The sequence below is a fragment of the Onychostruthus taczanowskii genome, unplaced genomic scaffold (assembly GCF_017590055.1).
Source record: "Onychostruthus taczanowskii isolate IOZ18803 unplaced genomic scaffold, ASM1759005v1 scaffold1, whole genome shotgun sequence".
In the NCBI taxonomy this organism is placed as follows: Eukaryota; Metazoa; Chordata; class Aves; order Passeriformes; family Passeridae; genus Onychostruthus; species Onychostruthus taczanowskii.
The window spans coordinates 3683724-3698886 of record NW_024496525.1 but is presented as its reverse complement, the minus strand read 5'-3'; the positions used below and the strand labels follow the sequence as shown (position 1 = coordinate 3698886).

Genomic DNA, 15163 nt, shown 5'->3' with positions numbered 1-15163 from the left:
CTTGGCGCGAGGAGATGGCGGTGCGGCAGCGGCTGCAAAAGCTGTTCCAGGAGCCGCAGCTCGCCGGGGCCATTGTGCTGGAGCGGGCGCCTGCCCCCGCCGCTACCGCCTGGGCCTCGCTGTCCGCGCCGCCGCCGCCATCGCCGCCATCGTCTTCCTTGCCGCCGGCCGCGGAGCCGGCATCGCCGCCGCGGCGGCAGGGCCCGCTGCCGGAGGAGTGCGCCGTGTTCCACTGCCGTAGCTGCTGGACGGTGCTGGGGGACTCGCTGCAGCTGTGCGGGCAGGAGCCGCCGGAGCTCAGCGTCCTCGTCTGCTTCAGTCAGTGCCTCGCCGGGCCGGCGGGCGCGGGGCTCGGGGCGGGCAGCGCGACCGGGCGGGGGGCGGGCCGGGAGCTCTCGGCTGCAGCGCGGCTCTTTCTCCTCAGAAGTCACCAGCGATGTGACCTGGGAGGACTCGCTGCTGATCGGCCTCGAGGGAGCTCTCCTGGGATGGTGCGTAGGTCCCGTAGCTCTGGCACCGGGCCTGCCGTGAGTGGCCGCCGCGGTAAATCGTGCGGGCAAAGCCGGGCGCGGGGGTTCTGACAGGCTTGGCAAATTCCCAAATGACTTCTGTACCTGTTTCACGCTTCGGGTGGAGGAACCTTTTATAGGGATGTAGTTTTCACTTGAAATCAAAGAGTTTTGCTGCTATAACCTCTGTAGGTGAAGAGAAGCATTCGAGCAATGCAGTAGATAGAAAACAGCTTAACTTGTAGGTCCCTTTCTTCCCTTCCCTAAAAGGTCTCTTACTTAAAACATCTCAGGGTTTGGTTGGTTTGGTTTCGGGGGAGGGGTGGCTGTTGGTTGGTTGTTTTTTTTTAATACTGAAAATAAAAAACTTATGCTGCCCTATTGAGGAACTTACCGTTTGCAAGGTTAGCTAACTCAGTCTAACAGGAAAATGTAAAATGTCATCTAAGGGCTTACAGAACCAGTGGCTTGTTTAAATAGTTTTTAAAGGCTGTTTTACAAACTGTCAGGACTGGGAACTTTTTCAATATAAGATTGCTCTTTTTTTGACTTTTTTCCTTGCCCCTCTCTCTGCATGGGGTAATCATATATCTTATTAGAAAGAATTTACAACTGGCACATGCATTGTTTTATTACTTAAATCATGTTTGAGTAGAATACTCTAAACCACTCTGTGATAATAAGATGTGCATTTTCTTCCTTAACAGCTACTTCACTTATTAGAGAGATTACTTCTTTCACAACATGCCCGATTTCTTACGGTCACGTTGTTTTTGTACATATTACTTTTTGGAGGAGGAGGCGTTATTATGCCTTGGATTTTGCCCAATGGAACTGAAGATTTGATGCCCTCTGACAAAGATACAGCATCTGTGGTTTTGAAAGCTTCTGTTTAAAAACACTTCCCTTTCTCCTTTTAGTGCTTATTATTTATTATTGTGTCGGTCTTGTGGCTTGGCCGTGGGCTTCATTCTGTATTCTTCTGGCAGTGACCTGGCGCATCTCAGGGACTTGTTCTGTTTCTTCAAGGACAGCATCATGTGGTGAGTGCACTGCATTCTTATGGCCACTGACTTCACAGGTGGTACAACTAGCCTACAGCTAACAAAAGTGGTTTGACTTTTCTCTGAGCACATTGGTGTGGGATTTTAATATTCTTAATGTCTAAATTGTGTTGATGTGAATCCCTTTGATTTGCCTTGCACCTCTTGAGTGTCCTTGTGTAATGCAAGACTTCATATTTAGTTGTGTGCAATGCTGAAATCTCTTCAGTTCCAGATTCATCTGGCTAATGTAAGGTTAGCAAAGTCATTCCATGAGGGCTTGGCTACAGCAGCTGTAGATTACTTACAGCAGGTGATGAGAGGATCTTGATTCCAAAGTAAAACCATTGTTATGTTTAGAATATTTTCATAGTTATTACTTTTGGCAACAACCGTGTATCTGCTTTAAAATCATCTTAAATCGTCTGTCTAAACAGTGCAACTATAGGTTTTTAAACTGTTTTTCTTGTGGTTTTTTTTCCTTTCCCCTTTTGTTTTCCAGTTACCTCTTAAAAAATCAAATGATTATAGAAGCTTCTAAGGTGAATTTTCCAGCTGTGACCTTAAAGGAAAACATGCAGAAAGTAAGGTTTCCACAATAATGAAAAATACTTTTAAAATGCTGATAATTTTGGACATTAATTAAAAAACATTGACACAAATGTGGGGTTTTTTAGTGCCTAAGATTGAAAAAAATGCTGCCTTATTTGACAATAACTGACTCAATTCATGAGACGTGAAACATTTTCTAAGACCTCTAAGCTGCGGAACATACCCAGTTCTAGCTAAATTTTGGCAAGTTTGTTATCCTTTTTCTCTATACCTTGCAGAATAAAAAAAACACCCTGAAATCATTTATACAGACTTGGCCTAAGTATTACGACTTGTGATGTCATTGTTGAAGAATTTTAAAATATACTTTTTTTTTATTTGAAAGGTATTTTTAAAGCTATATTTTTATGTCTGCATAAGCTCAAAACAGCACGATAGTAATTGTAGTTTCAGAGAGAACTCTAGGACCTCCCTCCTGTTTTGGTGTTCCAGTTGGATGTTCTATCTTTAACCTGACTAGTTATGTCAGTTAATTGCCTGTGCCTTAGCTCAAATAAATTATCGTGTGTAGGAGACAGTCAGCATATCCAGTATTTATGTGATAATTTTTTCATTACTTTTTTTTGGGTTTGAATTTAGGTTTTAGTTTCTCTTGTAATGGGCCTTCTATATTTCTTAAGTTCAGTCTTCTTCCAAGTCATCTTCCAGTTTCTATAAGATCAGAGTGTTTTAACAGGTCCAGTGAGGCTAAAATACAAAAATCTTATCTAGATAACACTTCTGAAGTCGAGACATGATTTAGTAATAATACATGATTGAAGTAAAAATATGACAGCACTTCATTGCAAACACAAATTATGTGACTGTAGAGAGTTTGCTTGTTGACCAGAACAAGCTCCAGCATCTGGCCTTTGCTTTTTGAGACAAAATGTCCACATGTATTCCTAAGCTAATGAGGAAACAGGGTGTCCACATATTGTCAAAGAAGGTCTCTGACTGTGTGAAAACTTGAGTTAACTAGGAAAGTTCAGGTTCATCACAGTAAAACTGCAGCAACTCCATCTCCATCTTGCATTATGTCCCTGGAAGGGCTGATACAGGTAAACATTGATCCATCTCCAGTTTTTAGTGAGCCCTCTGATCTGGGTGCTGGTTTTGTCAGTACTAAACATGCAGTATAGAGATCAAGCCCCTCTATATATATATTTTCCCATCTTGAAAGTGAGCTGCTCTTTAGCCACTTAAAGTGGGGTGCAGGTCATTCAAAGATCCAGTGTTAGAAGTTTTTTTGCTAATTTTAATACTCTTCTCTTTTTTCCTAGATGAAAGAAAAGCTTGTGGAGTTAAGTGGTCGTGTAGAGGTACTGACTAGGAAGCTGGATAAAATAATTATGTAACAGAAGAATGGCAAAACTCTTCAACAGATCCTTACTGATGACTTACTATCAGGATATGCAAGAGTTAATGCCAACTAATACCCATTTTCAAGAACTGCTGGAGCTGTTTCTGCATCTCTGCTGAGTTTGATCATTACAAAGAAATAATGCACCAGACCAGGTGTGAGTATTGATCTGTCACTTTACTGTGTGTGGAAAGATCTGACGATGAAGTGCCTCCCTTCAGGAGGAGAATCTGACATACTGAAGTTAAGCTTGGAAGACTGAATAGCTCACCCATGCAGCATGTTACTCTCTGAGGCTCTGTAAATATAACTTTGGTTTTTCTAATGACTTCAAGGGGAAAACCAGCCTTTGAAATACTGAAGTCAGGTTTCTGGAGCTATGCAAAATATACTTAACAAGGTGATGCTATTCAAGAGCCACCATTACAAACTGAACGTTCTTAAAAACCTGAAGCTCTTGTCCTGCCTTTTAATACAGACACATTGTTAATGGCAGCCTTGGTTTTAATGGCAGCTACATTTTGGTCAAGTGGCTCATTAGCTACATCTGATATGTGAGCCACTGCTAAGTGGACTCCTGAATAGTTCTGAGATTTGCTTGTATGCCTTGCCTGCAAAAGCAGCAGACAAGCACGTCACAGATGCTGCAATGTTCTTAGAGCATGAGTCTGGATGGCACCATGGAGGCAGAGCACAAGGTTTTGAATTTCAGGTAAAGGGCAACCCACGTGCCTTCCAGATCTGCTGAAGTGCAGCCCCAGGAACATGACTGAGTCAAATTTTGCCAGCTATGGCTGTGAGCAACTGAACACTTCTTTCTGGAATGTTAACTATGAAACCAAGGAACAGTCTTCTGCACAATCGTGGAAGCACTGCTTTCCTGAAGTTATGATTGCCTGGCCAGTTAGGATGTTTCATTAAAAATACCTACTCATGGCTCATTGGCATCGCTCTCTGGTGAAAATTGGTTCTACTTATTTCCAAATATTTAGAAAATAATTTTACAGAAAAGAAAGCACTACTTACCCTTTTTTACTGGGACAGAATATCCCTAATTCTTGTTTTTGGAAGATTAAGGTCCCTTTTCCTCTCCCCTTTGCTGCCTAAAGGACTAATGTTTTTTCCAAAAGGGATAATAAATTTATGGAAAGTTAGTAGTTTTCTGTAGTAGTCTAGAGAGGATTCTATTTACTTGATCAGCTTAATTCCAGTGATGCAAATTGCATTCTCCTTCCATGTATATGACCAGCAGGTTGCAGACCTCATTGCTGCTGCTGCCAGTTCTGTGTTTTGTCTTATTTGTAAAGTAACTCTGCTTGGAGCAGAGGGACAAAACTCACTGAGATAAGGCACCTCAGAGGTTTTAGGTGGGCAGCTGGTACTTAGGCTACTACTAATGCTCACTGTGCTGCTTTCTGTTTGGGAGTTCTTATGGTCTCAGTTCATTGTCATAAGCAAAACCATAGAGTATCACCAGTTGTTCTGCAAGGAGAGGAGGGACTCTCACAAATTCTAATACCACCTATGTAGTACTTCCTTAGTGCTTATGTTATTGCACGAGTCTAAGAAATGTGATTGATAATGGGACTGTTTGCTTTTGCTCTTTCATTCTAGTTTCTGCATTGAGACTGTTTCTTGCTATTTTATGTCTGTATTATGAATAATGCTAAATTGTTTTGCTTCATTAGTACTGATCCCTAAAAGAAAAAGAAAGCTGTCAGTTACATTTTTGTATTATATTTAAAGTTGTGAAGAAAGAACTTTGTTAATAAAAGCTGAAACTCAGAAATTCGTATGGTCTAAATCACTGCCACTATTATGTGAGTCCTAGGCCTCCTCCTTTTCCTTTGATTATTTTGCAGAAAAAAACCATCACTTTATCTTGCCTGGATCCTCATTTGTTATGAAGCATTAAAGTATTGGTTCCACAAATTATATTACAGAGCATGGATTTAAATAAATAATGAGTATGTGCTGAAGAATAGCAGGTAAATTTTTAAACTGCATTTCTGTAATCTTTGAAACTGGGAAGACCTCCACCAACCACAGAAGAAATTTTTTGGAAGTGCAGTCACCGAAACAATAAACAATACATCCATAAAACAGTTTTCTGAGGGGCCTTGTTACTTTTAGACAACGAATACAAGAAGCAGAGAATTTCTGCTACTCTCTAAAACAACCCTTTAAGTTATGCATCTTAGAATGAGTGGAATAACAATTTTGTTTAGCTGCTGTTTAAGTCAAGCTCTTGTGCATGCTGGGACAGCTGGCCCCAAAGCAGATATCCAGCATATATGAATTCAGCTTGAGTTGTTAAGTTTTGACAAAGCTACAGCAAGTCGACCTCAGAAGTGGAGTGGAATGTACAGTAATTTGGTTAACTTGTCTTCTGAACAGATGACACATCCAGTTTAAGTGCATTCTCAGCCTGTGCTGCTTTATTGCTAAAAAAGTTTGTATACAGGTGCAGAGTTTCCAGGTTCATTTTTAAACAGTTCCTCTTTACAGTGTCAAAAGAATAAAATCTTATCTTGAAATCCTCAAAGATGCATAGATATAAAAGCAAGCTGCCTTTTGGAGAAAATCAGAATTTGCAGGGAGACATTCTTTCACTGTTACCATGTAAAACGTGTGCAATGGGAGTACATAGTCTGTAGTCACACCAATAATTTCCTCCACTAATCCATGCAAGAATGCTATCAGAAGTTCAGTATAAGTATTCTTTAGCCTATTAAGTACTAAGGTATTTTTTAGGAATTTATACCTAATATTTTTCCTTTGCTGTTATATTTTTCAAAAGGAAAATAACTTCACTGATATTCTGAAGTAGCTTTTCCCCAAGTTATACTGAAGGGAAATACAAAGGATACAATGGCTTACTCATTACAATACTTAACAGACTTTAAAACCATGCATAGTGTTCTAAAGAATTAAAAATTACCATGGTTAACCACTGGGCTAACTTTGCCTTAGAAATTTTCTTGTTTCTTGAAGAAGTTGGCTCAAAGACTTTCATTCAATCCAACTTTTGATACCATGGAATAGTTATCTTCTAATATTCATATCTTCATTTGGCAATCCTTACATATTTAAAAAGAGCATTCATAGGTAAAACCACAATTCCCATTCTAAACCCAAAACACAGTGCTTTATGAATGGTTGGCTACGAAGTACGAACAGGAGTTAACTTGACACACCTTTTCTTCCTCCAAGACATTTCTTTCTACTTAAGAGAGAGGACTGAGCCTCTGTACATGGAGAAGTGTTCTGCACAAGTTAAGCCCACTTACAAAATTAAGCTAAGCTACAAGTATGGAATTCTGCAATTACAAGGCAGTATTCAGTATGTTTAATTACAAGTTTAAACTTGGAAAAGTATTAGAGATGTAGGCTATGCCACATATTCTCTTATTTTCAAACTGTCAGCAGAAATTGACTGTATTATCCACTAAGAGACTTGAATTACAGAGAACACACTAAGAGTTTACAGAAAGATGGCACCCAAATTCCCTTTTATCTAGTAAGTGAAATAAAGAAAAAAAGACAATTGCAACCTCTGTTGCAGAAGATAAAGACCTTCAGTGATCAAATCTCATTTTCTGTTTTTAAAAATCTCTTTAAAGAACTTAAAAAATATACAAGATTACCAGTATTTTCAGGTTCATTCCTGCAGATGCCATTATTGCTGGCTGGTACCAGTATGCTTCAGTACAGCTGCCTATGTGGCTAGAGTTACCTGAAAATACTGTCTCTTAAAAAGCTATTCAACACCTGAAAAATATGTACTGTGCTTATTAATTTCAGTATTCTCCAAATAATTTCTCTCACCACACTCAAGCTTATTACCTACTGTCTGGCAAATACTACACTCAATTTGAGTCTGTGGTTTCTGTTACTCATTTGTCAGCTTGGGTTTTGGGGTGATTTTTTTGTGGGTTTGGTTTTTTTCCTTCCCACCAGTCGCTCCCCTGCACCATGTAAGAAACTCTGCACCCTTTTCCTTGCTACAGCTGCAGCAGGTGAGAAACCTCATCTCGCCTCTAAACATGCTTAGTTCATGCCCTGCTTTTCACATGCTCAGGACAGTGATATGAACCAGACTAGAGGTTATAAAGGCGAGCTCTGCTGATCCCGGGTCCCAATTTACAGTTTTGGTGCCATGCTTCTGTCCCTATCTATACATTCTGCCCCCTTCTCTACAGAGGCAGCACATTCTCTAAAAAAACCCAAAATTTGAGAATCAAAGCAGGAAGTTCAAGCTATTGGTATATTAATTCCTATTGCTTCATTATGTATAAATGCATATCTCAATTTACTGGTAATAACTACATTACACTAGACATTTTGAATCATGCATAATTAGAATACTAGCTCTAAGATTTGGTTTGTGGGCCTGTGCCGCTTTCCTTCAGTTTCTCCATGCAGTTCTTCATGCCTAAGGCATTACAAACTACCTGCCTTTTATTTGACCTGCAAACACACTCATTTGGAGGGGAAGTGGAGAGAAGCAGACAGGATTTACATAGGACACACTGAACAGAAAGTTACCTTCTATCTTTAACTTTAGCTGGGGTAAAAGTCTTGCGAGTTTGTCTATTTATAACCCGGTACATAGGCTCAGAGACAGAAACGTGCTCTGCTGACATCATGAACACTGACACTTTCTCTAAAATGCAGGAGGAAGTGTAGAGATTGAAAGGGAACAGACATCAGAATCCATGGTTAGTGTTCTGCACTGTTGAACAAGACACCCTGATTCAACTGTTGGCTTTTGTGCGCCAGTCAAAGTGCTACAGGGGCAAAATGCCGGATCGTTCCACGAAAGAAATCCAATGGAATGTAACTTGAACTGTCATTTTGAAGCTCTGTACCTGATCAGCAAGCAGGAATATTAGTTTTGGAGGAAGACCAGCCAGTTTCCTAAGGATGCAAGAAGCACTAATTTCTAAGACTTGTTATAGTTCTACCTTCAATATTTTTTCCTTTTCTGCCCCCCAAAAAGCCAGACTGCCAGTTCCTGACAATGTAATCCTCATGTAAAGTGTCAGTATCCTCAAGCTCAGTACAATTTCTTCTGACTTACTATCAAGAAGTCTTTGCAAGACTTTATTTTTTCTCATCAATTTGACAAATACCCTCAGTTTCAGAAGGTACAATTCCCAACACAAGTACTGGCTAGACCTTCTGCAGCAGCACTACTGGATATACAAACAGAACATATTTGTATCATCTGGGTTTAGTACTGCTAAAGGAGGCATGTCCATACTGGTCATTATACCTTTTGATATACCACACTCAAGAGTGGCAGCACCTGACACTTCCACTTCAGTTTAGAAGCTGTTAAAGCAAGGAGGCTGAAGCAAAAGTCATGCCATAGTACAAGAGCTGAAAGGCAAAGGGATTCCTTTTGTTGCTGTGAATAGTAATTCCTAGTCAGCAACCCACAGAATTCAGATCCTTACTAAAAGCCTGAACTGGGAAGTATATGTAGATAGCTTGCCTGGCTACATCAGTCTTTATTTCCTCCCCTCTGTTCTGAGTGGATATACCCTAGAATAATTCTGTTCAGCCACAAAGTTCATACTTCTGAAGCATGAATATGACTTTGTTTTCATTATAATTTCATTATTATGTAAATGTACTTGCTGATCACAGATTTCATAATTTCTCTGATGTAATCAGAGAGCAATCAAATAAAGGTCCCCTATGGCCAGCTTCCAATTTTATCAAAAAATCAACAGTTGGAATTTAAGCTGATTATAATCTTTCAGATCAATTAGTTTTCATAAGCATATTACATATTAGCCAACACTTAATTTAGACAGTCTCATGCTTATCCTGTTCCTTTATACTGCAAAAATGCTCACAGCCCTCACAGTTCCACTATCCATTTATGAAGAACCAAAGTGCTTCACCCCCATGCTTTAAAAACACAAGAAGCTTCCATTAAGCTGGAAGCTTAACAGACTAAATTACTTCAGCTTTGCAGAAGAAATGCAGCCAGACTGATCTAAACCTCTGATTCTGTTCAGAATACACTACTATATGTTGGGGCTCACTGTGTCCATTGATGAGGTATCTACACTGAAAAGTGTCAACTAGGAACAGTTTAGAACTCCTGTGGCTCTTTTATGCAACCCTTTGATGGCAAATAATTTTTTGGATGTAGATCTACAGGTAAAGATCAATAACCCTTTGTGTTACCAGAGGCTTCACAGTACTTTCCTCTGCAAAACTTCAGGCATCAACTGAAATCAATTGTGGTCTGAAACAGTGTTTAGCAAAGCCGAAATCATTTTCTGTTGTAGCATCTTTAGAATTCTACAGTTGTGCTTGGCATGCACAAATGTTTTGAGGGTCAAGTGCTCTCTAATGTTTTCAGTTTTTTTTTATTTAAAGACTACCTCAGATTGGTCTTGATAAAGAAAGAAAACAAAAATCACTTCCCACCACAAAAACTTCTCACTTTAGAATCAGGTTCTCTTCACAGTACAGTATTTGGAAAAGTTTAGTTTCTCAGAGAAATAGAGCAAGTACTAGGCTACAGAGAAAGAAAAACTTCAGCTATCCTTTCAAAGAGAACTGTCTGCCCTTCCCCCAGCACTCACTGACAGTGCTTCAGACATGTGGCAAAGCTAATTTTTCTTTTCTTTTTTTAATATATATATCAAGTTCATTAACTTAGTATTCAAGTGCCAAATTCCCTCCAATGAGAGGAACATAAGAAGAATTCACCCTTCTTCTCAGGAAGACTCTTCACACAACTCCCTGCAGCACAGAGCGCCACAAACTTATTTGGTTATTACCCACTTACTCTACTGTACAGTCTTGCTAATGCAAGTTATTTACTATCACATGCAAAACAGTTATTGCTACTAAAGTTCTATTTTCTTAATAAATCATCTTATGGCTTTGTTTGCATCAGGGATTCTTCCCCCTACATACTGTGCTATTTTGCATTCCAGTTTCAGAGGTATTTTTCAATTGATTCTCCCAAGCACTAAACTACTTTATTCAATGGTACAGCTATGTCCATTTAGAATTGAACCTGACTCTTAGCACAGGTCCCCCAGAGCTCTGCTGTAAATGGCCCACCTGTCCAATTTTCTCAGAAATTTATTAGATGCAGAGGGTTGTTTGGTTGGTTTTGTTGGGTTTTTTTTTTCCCTGTTACATACATTAACTCTGCCTGGATTACTGTCATTGCACTGAAGTACATGCTTCTTGATTAATTACTTTAAAGATATATCGTACCAAAATTACAAAACCAAGCTACCCATTCCCTCCCTCCCCCTAATGGCCATTTACAGGCAGGTCTCAGGAAAAAAAGATGCAGTATCCTCTCTAAGCTGAAAGAGAGAAATGGGTGAAGAGCAGCACTGGCATCAAATAAAAGACTTATTCCTAGGAAATCAGAGGATGCCATCCACAGAGCAATGCACATCTCAAGAATCATACCAGTCTCCTATTCGACCAGTCCAAGCTGTCCATTGAGTGCTAAATCAATTTTACTTCCCTGGTCTAAACTTTCCTTCTGAAAAAAACAGAGGGAGAGACAGAAATCATTAAAATTGAGCTTAGAGCTGGAAAGCAAAACTGGAAGTTACCTAAAACAGAAGATACTGAATTCTCAATAATACAGGGGTGGGGAATCTCTGATCCATTGGCTAGAGACAGCCTGCTGCACAGATACAGCTTGCAACATCATTTTCCAACAGCCTTTGACTTTCATGTATTCTCTCTTACTAAGATGTATGTAAATGCAGGATCCACCAAAGTTATTTTAAGATTCAATAGAATTTCAGCCAAAAAAGGTTCCCCATTCCTGCAGTAATGGAGGAAAGTCTTCTATGCATAATTAGCACATCACATTTTGCAACTATTAACTTATCACACAATGAGGATAATGTTTTGCTAGCTATAACAATCATAGAGTCAGATGTGAAAAAGAGACAAGATTACTTAACAGACTTTGTAAATTATCTGAAGGTAAGAGATGTGTACACAATGCACACAAACTCCTTAGCATATTCATACTTTTGTGAGTATATGACAGGATGGGTAATAGATGGTTCAATAAAGTTGAAAATGGAAGAAAACAACAAAGATTTAAAAGAAAAGAATCACACTGATAGGGATGAGAATTATGGATACTTGCATACTCTAGCTTACTACTGCAGTTGGACAGACAGACAAATATCAAAAAGTCAACTATGATTCTATGAAGCCCATTAAGTGAATGAGTTCCATTTCTAAGGATAGCATTGCCATTGTCAAAGGGAGGATACTGCATGTTTAGACCACGTTTGTGACATTCCTATTGTATCCTTTCTAGTGTTAATTACATTATCATCACTGTTTACTAATAAATTTGTCACTCAGAAATTGTAAAAATACTACTAGGCTCATGCACTGGTCCTAACATGGCACTACAGTTTGCTACAAAGCACTAATGCTTATGGAACTATACACATCTCAAAATGGAAGACATTGGTGATTTTGTTGTTTTCAAACAACTTGTAACATCATTTTGTCCACAAGTATTAAAATATATATATGTATATATATATATATGAGCTATTGCACATGCCCCTTGTTTTTGTAATCTTTCACATGGGAAGATTTCCAACCAACACAAAGAAAAAGCGGAGCAAGGAAGAGTGAGTCAGATGAAGCAGCATTTCCAAACACAGCAGCTCTTTAAAGGTGCTGGCCAGGAAGGTACACCAAGGGGGTCTTGTGGGCATGCACTGTTGGAGTATTACTTCTGTCAAAGCCGCAGATCCTTTATCTAGGAAAATCCTGATGTTCTAAAATTAAACTCAAAAACTAACGCTGCTACACTGTCATGAATAGGAGTTAGGAAAAAAATCAGTAATTCTACTTTTTTGTTACAATGCCAGGTAACAAAATAATGAGTTTAAGGAGCTTAGATTATCAGCTCTCTAGTCAGGCAAATTTGCAATTTTTGTACATGTCCACAGAAAACAAAAATACCTTCCTGTCTTGTCATCAAGCTGTGCAAGAAACAACTGCTATCTCTAACATCAGAGGGGTAAGTATGGGCAGAAGGAAGAAAATTCCCAGATCTAAAATCAGACATTTCTTATACCACATACTTCCCAACCACTGTAATCCTATGATATTGACAGTATTTTCCATCACTTAGAGATGGATCCTGCTTCTACAGACATCTCCATTAAATCCTATTGACTTCAACATAAGGAGGCCCTAAAACAAAGTGTGCTTTTTTAGCTGCCTCCAATGCCAGAAAGTTCAGACCATATTCAGCAAAGTCAGGCCAAGCAGGTGGTTGCCTCATCAAGCTCAATGTTAACTCTTGTCACACAGCTCACCACAATGTTACACACAATTTTAGAGCACCTCTCTGCTCATTAAAGTTGGCATTACTTGATATGCAGCGCCCTGCCCACCACTCTTAAAGCTTACATGTCTGCTCTTTGCTTCATGGAAACACAAAACGGGTAAAGCTGTCATTAAATCCTATTGTTACAAAACAAGTCTAAACACAGACATTACTTGGACAATTAGGATCAACATCAACACTTGTCCTCACTCTGCTATGGAACTTGGTCCCATAAAATGTCACATTTTTGATACTAGAATGCTGCCCTGGCAATCAATCACCAAGATTTAAGAAGGATTTCAATTGTTTGCTTTTTCAGCTATTTTCAGGCTGTCTGGCTCTCTCCAGCAGTTTTCTAAAAGGAAAAATAGAACAAGAAATCTAGAACACTTCCCCAACCATTTTAGTATCTCCCATACTTTAAGCTAGCAAGCCACATTTCTAAATCACAAGCTTGGAATAAGGTGCACTAAAAAGAGTTTCAGATTTGAGATGGAATATAATACATATCCCAGTTCTGGTAGTTTTTTGCCAAAAACCTTACTTATTATAGATAATCCCATAGTAGGGAGCACGTAAACAATATATGCTCCCATCCCAGAATGACAGAAAAAATCCTATATAATCACAAATTACATAGACAAAGAATCTTGTGTAAACATGAGAACAACCAGATTGTGCCTTAGTTTGGGAAGGAATAAGAAGAGCCAGAAAAAGGACTGAACTAGGTATTTCTGCTCTCAACTCACCCCTCTTACGTGGCTAACATTCCATTTTCTTGGGCCTATTTCTACCTAGATGGAGGAAACATACAGGTCCTCTCAGGCATGAAAGAATCAAAAAATGAGATTTCATCAGCAGTAGGAAAAGCTGAAATTGTGTTGAGGAAGCCAGGTAGAGAAACTGCGACTTTACAGCTCTGGTCTCTTCAATCCCATAAGAAGTTAATTTCTAGAATAAAGAAAGATGTTCTGCCCATCTCTTCTACTGTAGAATGGTCTTGTTCCTTTTGATGCTAAGGATTCATTAAAAGCCTGAGGAAGGTAATGATATAATGCAAACCTAGTCATTATCCTGTTACCCCAGAGGCCTTCAAAGGTTCATTTTTCTTTGCTAAAAATGAAATGGTGCAGAGTAATTTCTTCTTCAGGTGAAAGCTCTTCATATCCTGCACTTACAGAGGTCCACACATGCAAATACACATTTTGATCATAGCCTGGGACACACAGCATGGACAAGGTGATTCTGTATTTGTTCTTGTGCATTAGCTGTGTCATGTGAGTTCACACCTATCTACAAAGTCAGGCCTGGGACCTGGACTGGAAAATACCTGTATGAGATGCCCCTAGTTGTTTGGTAAGCTTCTTCCTCATGTCAGAGCAGAAAACATTCTGGTTTTCCTGCTGCAACTTTTCATATATATCAGGTCAGTCTGACACAGCAATGCATGTAGACGCTTTGTCTGCTAGGAATTCCAATTTGACACAGCAAAGTACTTAACCTTCCTAAAGTTAAGAAGGAAATACCAGTGAAAAACACCAGCTTCTGCTTATATCTGATTACAAAGTATTTTTCGTTTTAAAACGGAATGCAGAAAGCTGAATGAAAAGCTGGCACAGAAGACATTTTTTCAGGAAAACAAATGTTGATTTCTGTTACTCTGCTTCTGAGTTTTGATAAAACAGTGGGCTTCTTCCGTGGGGGAAGTCATCTGGTGAATCAAATGTTTGGTGAGATGATTCAAACAGAAGTGAACAGACCTTTGTTCATTCAGCTCCATGGAAATGAAGGACGGGTTTTGCTTGCTAGAAGAGAAATATCCACATTTCATAGCCTTTGAGCAAGTAAGAGGACCACCTTCTTAGGAGGGGATCTGGAATTCCAAATTAAAAAAACAAGGAAGGTAGTTTAGGAATCAGAATAAAATACAATCAACGTTAAAATGCCCACCAGTTCACTACTTTAAAAGCCTGACTCTAATGGATAGAATTATCTGGTTTCACAAACTGCAATAATCCCTTGGTCTGTAAGATTCTGTATCTAACTTTAGATGTCCACAAGCTGGCTAAGGAAACATTTCAGAAATGCTGAACTGTACGCTTACTCAGAAGTGATGCAGCTAAAAATACAGCACTGTTAATTAGCTGTGGGGCTTCAGCCGTGTCTCCAGCACAGAGATGACAATGACGAGGCAGCAGCAGAGTGCACATGGCACAGAGTGTACGTGCTCTGCTCTAGCAGGTCACAGCTCAAAGAGACATCATAAACTACCACTCAGCTAATTATGAAA

The 15163-nt window shown here is 39.3% G+C and overlaps 2 protein-coding genes across 6 annotated transcripts in view; one reads left to right on the top strand and one right to left on the bottom strand.

The window, feature by feature from the left end:
* The first annotated feature begins 13 nt into the window (after positions 1–13).
* OIP5 (Opa interacting protein 5) lies at positions 14–5291 on the top strand. Of its 3 annotated transcripts, XM_041401803.1 has the most exons (5): positions 14–318; positions 425–491; positions 1430–1552; positions 2055–2136; positions 3427–5291. In XM_041401803.1, the coding sequence occupies exons 1-5, from the start codon at positions 15–17 to the stop codon at positions 3499–3501; spliced, it is 651 nt and encodes a 216-aa protein (XP_041257737.1). In that variant the 5' UTR covers position 14; the 3' UTR covers positions 3502–5291. The 3 variants fall into 3 exon arrangements, 1 of the variants encoding a protein (XP_041257737.1); XR_005952456.1 differs by lacking the exon at positions 2055–2136 and having other exon boundaries at positions 14–491; positions 3427–3507; XR_005952455.1 differs by lacking the exon at positions 2055–2136 and having other exon boundaries at positions 14–1552; positions 3427–3507.
* A 631-nt stretch (positions 5292–5922) lies between these two features.
* Positions 5923–15163, bottom strand: part of CHP1 (calcineurin like EF-hand protein 1) — a 36867-nt gene continuing 27626 nt past the window's right edge. For all 3 annotated transcript variants that reach the window (XM_041397310.1, XM_041397330.1, XM_041397321.1), the window contains one exon: positions 5923–14746. The gene's annotated coding sequence lies outside the window, so the exon portion shown is untranslated. The remainder of the gene's footprint in view (positions 14747–15163) is intronic.

Bases quoted from the DNA above. Each gene is read 5' to 3' on its own strand.
- OIP5 (XM_041401803.1), top strand. From the start codon at position 15: ATGGCGGTGCGGCAGCGGCTGCAAAAGCTGTTCCAGGAGCCGCAGCTC. The intron at 1,553-2,054 runs GTGAGTGCACTG...TTTGTTTTCCAG, and splicing joins TTCAAGGACAGCATCATGTG to TTACCTCTTAAAAAATCAAA. The intron at 2,137-3,426 runs GTAAGGTTTCCA...CTTTTTTCCTAG, and splicing joins TAAAGGAAAACATGCAGAAA to ATGAAAGAAAAGCTTGTGGA.